The sequence below is a fragment of the Solanum tuberosum genome, unplaced genomic scaffold (genome assembly GCF_000226075.1).
Source record: "Solanum tuberosum cultivar DM 1-3 516 R44 unplaced genomic scaffold, SolTub_3.0 scf00037, whole genome shotgun sequence".
Classification (NCBI taxonomy): Eukaryota; Viridiplantae; Streptophyta; class Magnoliopsida; order Solanales; family Solanaceae; genus Solanum; species Solanum tuberosum.
In genome coordinates, this window is record NW_006238961.1 from 1046451 (window position 1) to 1056056 (window position 9606).

Below are 9606 nucleotides of genomic sequence, written 5' to 3' on the forward strand. Positions count from 1 at the left end.
GTGTGTTTAAGGTCGGCCTTGAAATCCTTGTGGAAACTTCTTAAGTGTTTATTATTATATATGGTTTTGTGGTTGTTAAGGCTTTGGTACTATGTTTGGGAGAGATGGATTCGAAAAGACTAGGGAGGTTTGCTTACAAGGGGGAGATAGTGTGCTTCTTGGTTGGTGTGTGAGGAACTATTTAAATTGTTGGAAGGATTCTGTTTTATGGTTTGGCATGTGGAAGGTCGGATGTAATGTGATGTCTTAGTATCCCTAACTTTTTCCTTTTTTCTTTGGGTCTAGCTTGAGGCATTAGCCCCTCATGTTTACTTTTTAGGATTCGTGTGTTTTAGTCATTATCATGTTTTTTCATGCATACATGCCTATGAAAACTTGGGTTTTAAGAAAATGAGTTAACTTGATTGACTTCTTCATGTTTACGTGCATTTGAGTATGAATTGCATATAGGCCTTACGAAATGAGGTTGGGGACATGCTTTTGCTTGGATTGATTCGTCCTCCTCAGATATGTGCATTTATGTGATTACATTCACATTGGGCTGTTAGATCTAGTTCCTACCCTCCTTATGATGTCTTGAGTTCCATTTGAGGATGAATATTCCCAAGGGAGAGCTATTGTAACACCTCGGATTAGACAAGAATGGGAAAATGCAGATTTTCTAGAGCTAGTGTCTGTGTCTACAAACCCTACCGATGAACCGTCGGTTCACTTACGGTCCGTAGGTGGGGATCGTAGGTGGTGGGTTAAATATTTTTCAAAGTCAAGTTCCAGTACCTTTTCTTCGGTTCACTAGTACGGTCCATTGTTCAATGTACGAGTCATAGGTAGGTCTCGTAGGTAAGTCCTAGATTTAGTGAAATTTTGAGGGCCAAAGTTGGACTTACGGTGGCCATATACGGACTGTAGGTTGACTAATCGACCGTACACGGGTCAAGTAATTCGAGGATCTAGAAACAAGTTCATGAACCCCATCGATGGTTGACCGGGATGGTCCCGTAAATGGACTTACAGATTGTAGGTCCTACCGTCGATTGTGGTCGGCAGTTATTTTTAAAAGGGCTTTGGGTCTTTCCCTAATTGTTTTAACCCAATATTATGTCGTTTCGCCTTCTACCCTAAGCCCTATATAAAGTTTTTAAACCCCCAATTTACCCAGTTCAATTCATTCTCCTAAATTCCCTAAACTTGACCAAATTCATCCTCTCCAAAAATCTTCTCTCTATATCAAGGACGAAGAAGAAGCTAGGGTTCTTCAAGATCCTATGACTATTGTGTAAATTGAGGTATTGTTGAAAGGCCATTCTTCCCTTACCCTTACACTTGATTATGTATGAATTGTCTAGGATGATGATAATGTTATTGTGTTGATTGAAAATCTATTCTCATGAAAACACTATGAACAATAATGTGAAAGGCTTACTCACATGTTAATGATGATTCTAAGGTTGAAAGTTAGTTCTCACTTTATTGAATCTGTGAGCTATTTTATGAGTTGTATTGAATGAAAGGTAGAGCACTCCTTCATACATGTAAATACAATTCAATACTAATTATGTATAATTTGGAAAATAATGCTTAGTACCGAGTGGATATGAAAAATGAGGAAAAGAACCATCCGCCAATGTAATAGGTTGGGTCATCTAAAGTAAACTCATGAGATGGAAACTCCTCCACCAATGCAATATGTTTGGTTTCTAGAAGCAATTTCCCTATCCCATAACTATGTGCCCACATAGGTCTTTAGCTAGTGGATCCATCTTATAGCTATACATTTAGTTCTACCTTAGGTAAGTAGGACACCTTCTTTCGGTGTGGGATTACATGACATCGGATTCCATGTAGCTCACATGGTCTATGTTAGTTATGGCTACTTTTCCCTATATAATAAAGATAATGAATGAGACATGAACTATACTATGACTTCTTGGTGAGTTTTACTTAGTAGGAGTGGAGGTATGGGACTTCACTTCCACATTGCACAAGTAGACATAGTAGGATGTCATGGGATGGTTCCTTTATATTATGATGTGATTTGAATGTATGCATGTATGTTGAATAGATAGTTGTTATGAATGACTTTCCTTATAATTCAAGTAATGTACATGACTATTTCCTTATTTATGGCATTGATTTTGATGAGGTCTAAAGATGATATGTATGACTAAGGTAGCTTCAAAAGAGTACTTAGTAAGGTTGGTATTATGGGATGCCAACCATACATTGCACAAGTGTTCCTTAGGGGTTGCTAAGGTATTGATGTTACTATGTTGTGAGTATAAATGTTATTATAGCTTGTCTTTTACATTGAAAAATGCATGTTGGTTTCCCAACTTGATAAATGCATACTTTGCAACTAAAATGTCCTTTTTATCATATTTAAAGGATTTTATGCATGTTTCCATACTCACTACATATTTGTGCTAACCCCTTCTTCCTCTACATTTTTATAAGTGTAGGTTCTGGCTAGGTGACATACACTCTCTTTTCTTGAAGAAGACTTGGATTGCTTATCTCCAAGTTGTGGTGAGTCCTCAAGTTCGAGGACATATTATCCATTTCTTAGTTTCTATTGTACTTCTCATACTGAGACTTTTATTGATGTAATGGGCTAAGTCCCAAACTTTGTATTCCTATGTTTTAGATGGTGTATGAGACAAAGTCTAGATTCTTATGATTTTCTTTTATGAAAATGAAGTTTAACTTCTATTGTAAAAGTTTTAAATTTTCCGCATTATTTCTATGTCTTATGTAATGATGATGCTAGAGGCTTGTATGAGTCCCCTTCGGGGTCAAGTACGCCGTGTTACATCTACGGGGTACTCCTGGGTCGTGACAAACTTGGTATCAGAGCATAAGGTTTTGGGAATGGTATTTAGGTTGATGTCTCATGAACCACATCTAGTAGAGTCTTGTTCATGAGTGTGAAGCGTGCCACACTTATGAATGAGAGGCTATAAAATGTTTAGGAACTTTCACTTCTTCCATTACTCTTTAGTCATGCTTTGGAGTCCTAACTCTATGAAGTGCTTTCTCCTAATCCTTCACTTGTGATTATAGGCAATGAATACAAAAAGAAGGAATGCAAGGAGGATGCAATAGGAGAATGTGAATGAGGGAGTTCCTCCCCAAGCTCTTCAAGATCCTCAAGCTCCTAATGATGAAGGGGCTATGACTAATGTGGATATAAGGGCGGCTCTCCAAACCTTGACTCAACTTATAATGGTTCAAACTCAAGCCGTCACCACTCAAGCCCAAGCTATAACGGCACAAACAAATAGAGAAGTTGGGCCCCGAGTGAATCCTAATGTGAGCACCATGGCTTCAAGGTTGAAAGACTTTATTCGAATGAACCCTCCTATGTTCTTTGGTTCTAAAGTGAATGAAGACCCACAAGAGTTTTTGGAAGAGGTCTACAAGATAGTGGGTGCTATGAGAGTGACTTCTATTGAGAAAGTCGAACTAGCCGGGTATCAATTGAAAGATGTGTCCCAAGTATGGTACACTCAATGGAAGGATAATAGGGCTATAAGAGCGGGTCCCTTTGGTTGGGATGTGTTCAAGAATGCATTCCTCGGTAGGTTCTTTCCACGGGAAAAGAGGGAAGCAAAAGTGGAGGAATTCATCAACCTTCATCAAGGAGGTATGAGTGTCCAAGAATACTCTTTGAAATTTTCTAAGTTGTCCAAATATGCCCCATCTTTAGTGTATAATCCTAGAGATGAAATGAACCGTTTTGTGACGGGGTGTCCGACTCCATTGAGGAAGAATGCCGCGCGGCAATGCTTCATGACAATATGGACATTTCACGTCTAATGGTGTATGCTCAACAAGTTGAGGAGACAAGTCTTAGAAAGAAGAATAGAGAGGTAAAACTGCAAAGACCGATGATGGTATTTCTTATAAGGGTAAGTTTGAAGGTCAAAGTGGACCAAGGTTCAAGAAGAGGTTTTCCAACCAAAGCTCCTCTAATGCTCCTAAGACCAACAAAGATAGGGTGTCTAACCCTAAGCCTCAATGAGGCAATAAGAGTGGACCTTTCATGGAGAGGCCTACATGTGCCAAGTGTGGTAAAAAGCATGAGGGAAAATGTCTTGCCGGTATGGGTGTGTGCTATGGATGTGGAAAAAGTGGGCATCAATTGAAAGATTGTCCAACCCATACGGCCAAGGGAAGAGAGGGCAATCAGACTCCTCCTAGTGATTCCAATTCTGATGCTCCTAAGAAGAATCACTTCTATGCTCTTCAATCAAGAGGTGACCAAGAGAGCTCCCCGAATGTTGTAACGGGTATGTTGCAAGTCTTTTCCATTGATGTTTATGCATTATTAGACCCTAGTGCCACTTTATCTTTTGTTACACCCTTTGTGGCTATGAAATTTGATGTACTCCCCGAAACCCTAACAAAGCCTTTTTCGGTTTCTACCCCGGTTGGTGACTCGGTTGTAGCTAAAAAGGGTATATAGGAGTTGCCCTATTTCTTTGTCTTATAAAGTCACTTTGGTTGATTTGGTAGAATTTAGACATGCATGATTTTGATGTAATTTTGGGTATGGATTGGTTGCATGCATGTTATGCTTCAATAGATTGTAGGACCCGGGTGGTCAAATTTCAATTTCCAAAAGAGCCAATTTTAGAGTGGAAAGGGGGGAATTCTATTCCCAGAGGGAAATTTGTTTCATGTCTAAAAGCTAGAAAAATGATCTCAAAGGGATGCATATATCACATTGTTAGGGTTATGGACGTTGAGATCGAGACTCCTTCTTTGGAGTCGGTCCCCGTAGTGAGTGAGTATCCGGAAGTCTTCCCCAATGACTTGCCCGGTATTCCTCCCAAACGGGAAATAGACTTCGGCATTGATCTTTTGCCGGATACACAACACATACCCATTCCCCCTTACCGGATGGCTCCGATCGAATTGAAAGAATTAAAGGCACAATTCAAGGATTTGCTAGACAAGGTTTTATACGACTAAGCATATCTCCATGGGGTGCGCCGGTATTGTTTGTGAAAAAGAAAGATGGGTCCCTTAGGATATGTATTGATTACCGCCAATTGAACAAGGTCACTATAAAGAATAAGTATCCACTTCCTAGGATTGACGATTTGTTTGATCAACTCCAAGGGGCTAACCTTTTTCTCCAAAATAGATCTTCGTTCGGGTTACCATCAACTAAGGGTAATAGGTTGTGACATTCCTGAGACGACCTTTAGAACCCGGTATGGTCACTACAAATTTGTGGTTATCTCTTTTGGGTTGACAAATACCCCGGCGGCATTCATGGACCTAATGAATAAGGTGTTTAGACAATATCCTGATTCGTTTGTAATCGTCTTTATCGATGATATTTTGATCTATTCGAGGAGTGAGGGTGAACATAAGGATCATTTGAGGATAGTATTGCAAGTCCTTAAGGACCACCAATTATATGCTAAGTATAGTAAGTGCGAGTTTTGGCTAAGGTCGATTGCCTTCCTTGGTCATATTGTGTCGGGCATGGGTATTGATGTGATCCTAAAAAGATGGATGCGGTCAAGATTTGGCCTAGACCTCTAGCTCCTACCGATATTAGAAGCTCTTTGGGTTTGGCCGGTTACTATAGGAGGTTTGTTGAGGGTTTCTCCTCTATTACTTCTCCATTAACGACTTTTACTAAAAAAAAAGCAAAATTTGTGTGGTCGGAGGCTTGTGAGAAAAACTTCCAAGAATTGAAAGATAGACTTACGTCCGCTCTGATGTTGACCTTACCAGAGGGTACCGATGGGTTTGTGGTATATTGTGATGTTTCTCGAGTGAGTTTGGGATGTGTCCTTATGCAACGTGGTAAAGTGATTGCCTATGCTTCAAGGCAACTCAAGGTACATGAAAAGAATTATCCAACTCATGATCTCGAATTAGCGGCGGTGGTATTTGCCTTGAAATTTTGGAGACACTACCTTTATGGGTTCATGTAGATGTTTTCACCGACTACAAGAGTCTTCAATATGTGTTTAGTAAAAAAGAATTGAATATCCGACAAAGAAGGTGGTTAGAACTTCTAAAGGATTATGATATGAGTGTCCTTTACCACCTCGGCAAAGCCAATGTAGTTGCATATGCCCTAAGTAGATTGTCCATGGGTAGTGTGGTTCATGTAGAAGATGAGAAGAAGGAATTGGTTCGTGATGTGCATAGGTTGGCCCGGTTAAGTGTCCAACTTGTGGATTCCACCAAGGGTGGATTCATGGTCCATCATAGTTCTGAATCGTCCTTTGTGGTTGATGTAAAGTCTAAATAACACCTTGACCCTATATTGATGGAGTTGAAAGAATCGATTCTCAACAAGTCCGTTGAGGCTTTCTCCCAAGGGGGAGATGACTTAGGTACCAAGGTAGATTATGTGTTCCGGATGTTGATGGCTTGAGAGAGCAAATTTTAGAAGAGGCTCATGGTTCGCGGTATTCTATTCATCCGGGAGCCACCAAGATGTACTGTGATCTACGGGAGGTCTATTGGTGGAATGACATGAAAAAGGATATAGCGGGTTTTGTGGCCAAATGTCTAAATTGTCAACAAGTTAAGGCTGAACACCTAAAACCGGGAGGTTCATTTCAAGATATAAATATTCCCACTTAGAAGTGGGAGGAGGTGAATATGGACTTTGTGGTGGGTTTGCCTCGTACTCAAAAGCAACATGATTCTATTTGGGTCATTGTTGATAGGATGACTAAATCAGCCCACTTCATTCCCGTAAAGGTTACTTTTTCAGCGGAAGACTATGCCAAATTGTACATCAAGGAGGTAGTGAAGTTGCATAGGGTTCCTTTGTCTATCATTTCGAACCGGGGTGCTCAATTTACTTCACATTTTTGGAAGGCGTTCCAACAAGGGATTGGTACAATGTGAAACTTAGTAACGCTTTCCACCTTCAAACGGATGGTCAAGCGGAACGCACCATTCAAACCTTAGAGGACATGTGAGGGCATGTGTGATTGATTTCAAGGGTAATTGGGATGATCATCTCCCATTGATAGAATTTGCCTACAACAATAGTTACCACTCAAGCATTGCCATTTCTCCGTTTGAAGCACTATATGGTAGGAGATGTAGATCTCCGGTTGGTTGGTTTGAAGTAGGTGAGTTTGCTCTAATTGGTCCTGAACTAGTTTATGATGCTATTGAAAAAGTTTGACTCATAAGAGAGAGGTTGAAAACGACCCAAAGTCGGCAAAAATCTTATGCCGATGTTAGAAGGAGGGATCTTGAATTTGAGGTTGGTGATTGGGTCTACTTGAAAATCTCACCTATGAAAGGTGTGATGAGAGTTGGTAAGAAGGGGAAGCTTAGTCCCCGGTATGTGGGCCCATACCAAATCTTAAAACTTGTTGGGAAAGTTGTATATGAATTAGACTTGCCAAATGAGTTGGCCCCGATTCACCTGGTGTTTCATGTTTCCAAGTGTATTGGTGATCCGGTATCCATCATTCCTTTAAAGGGTTTAGGAGTTGATGAAGACCTTTCTTATGAAGAGGTCCCAGTTGAGATCTTGGACCGGCAAGTAAAGAGGTTGAGAAATAAAGAAGTAGCCTCCGTTAAGGTTTTATGGGGGAATCACTTAGTTGAGGGTGCTACTTGGGAGGCCAAGGCTGATATGAAGTCCCGTTACCCTCATCTTTTTCCTTCTACTCCTATTCAAACTTGAGGTAAGTAATTCCTCTTGAGTTTTAAGTGTTTGGGAGTCATGTGTATTGTATGAATTATCCATGATTTCCTTATAATGTGCATGTCCTTGTGAGAATTGATGTTTAGCATATATTGAGTTTTCATGATTTATATAGATTCCTCATGTTGATTTGCACTTTAGTATGATAATTGCATTTTTGACTTCATGAGGTAAATTGATAAACATGCTTAGTTATGTTTTGATGAATGGCTTATTGGCTCCATATTGTTGTGTTGAGCTTACTTGAGATGGAGAAGTTAGTTCCTCCCATGTTGATGTAAATTGATGAGTTTCATGCATATTGGGATGGCAGATGTAGTTCCTACTTCCTTGTATTGCGTTAACCATGTTGAGAAATGGAGTTGAAGTTTCCTCCTTTTGAAAAGTACATAAAGTGATTGTTGCATTTGTGAGTTTTGCATATTTTGATGCTTCATGCATGATGGGCTGCTAATCTAGAGTTTCTAACTTAGTTTGGTGTTTTGGTCATCATTCGGGGATGAATGTTCCTAAGGGGGAGATAATGTAAAACCCCGGAAATCTAATGACCTAAGATAGAGCCTAACATGTAGTCTAGTAGCCTAATAAAGTTAAAACGTAAGGTTAGAGTCCTAAAATAACTTCCCTAACTTAGTACTAGGGTTTTAGTGCCTAAACGTCAAGGCACGACCCCCTAGGACCCCCTTAAGGGTCCTTGAGGAGGACCCAAAGGAAGGTCCAAAAAGTTGTAAAATATAGCATGAATCACGTTTAGGCACCCACGAGCCGTAGTGAAGAGAACTAACACAATCCTCATGAAAATCAAAACAAGACAAAGATAAGGAAAACATGTTATGAAGTTCATATTTAAAACTACAAATGGTAGGCATTTTCCAACTATAATCTAAACAAAATGGAAACTTAAATTTGATTCAAACGCAACGTTGAGCAGTGAAAGGAGAGCAAAGTCAGAGCATGAAGAAAGAAGCAGCCAAATATCATTGGATCGAACTTAACTTTGACGTGAACACTAAAATTTTGTCTTATCTCAACTTAAGGGTAAGGATGATTAAAACAACAAGCAGTCGCCTACTTAGAATGGAAGGAATCGCCTAGTTAGAATGGAAGGAACTTTAACAAAGAAAACAACACAAAATAATACTTCAGCAACTTGAAACATGTAGCTTTTTGACTCGTTTAAACTCAACTTCTTAGTTACAGCAAACTGGAAACAAATAACTCGTAATGTAGGATAACAGGGCATGTACGACCATTTATGCTTTCCTATAGAAAATGATTTCGGACTTCATGACTGAACCACGACTTTCACAGCCAACCAAAACAGTGAAATAAGAGGACTTACAAGGAGACAACAGGCAAGCAAACAACATGAATAGCAAACAAGATACACCACTGATTTACAGTCTAATAATAAGTCGAAACACTTTCAAAAATTTCTAACATCTGAACGAATTACAAAGATCAAGAAGTAAACAGTCCACACATCACTTGAGCAGCAAGATAACAATATCCAACCATGAAACTAAATTACTGTTCATTTTCAGCCAAGTTTTCCCTTCTAATAAGAAATGACATGTATATATTCTGATAGGTTTCAAAGTTTTGGACTTACATGGACAATTCGAGAGCGTTCGCCAACAAAAGATTTACCATCATGACCATGCGTATGGACGTGTAAATGTAACTCACTTGGTGTTGGATCTCGACCCTTTTCAATAGCCTTTACAAAAGAAAAATCACTTTTTAGATACAAAAATATTGATTGCATAATGTGTATTTAGATACAAGTGTATATATGAGACAACCTAAAGATGTTACTTATATAATTTATGAAATATATACTTACAAGTTTCTTACGATGCTCTCCAATTGAGATAGAGCCACCTGTGTGAGTCCCAGCAGCA

General features: G+C 39.4%; 1 protein-coding gene across 1 annotated transcript in view; it reads right to left on the reverse strand.

Moving 5' to 3' along the window:
* Positions 1-9239: 9239 nt before the first annotated feature.
* LOC107059732 (uncharacterized) overlaps positions 9240-9606 on the reverse strand; it is a 1939-nt gene continuing 1572 nt past the window's right edge. The window contains exon 3 of the mRNA XM_015306544.1: positions 9240-9422. Within this exon, the coding sequence (XP_015162030.1) occupies positions 9297-9422 (126 nt within the window). The 3' untranslated portion in view covers positions 9240-9296. The remainder of the gene's footprint in view (positions 9423-9606) is intronic.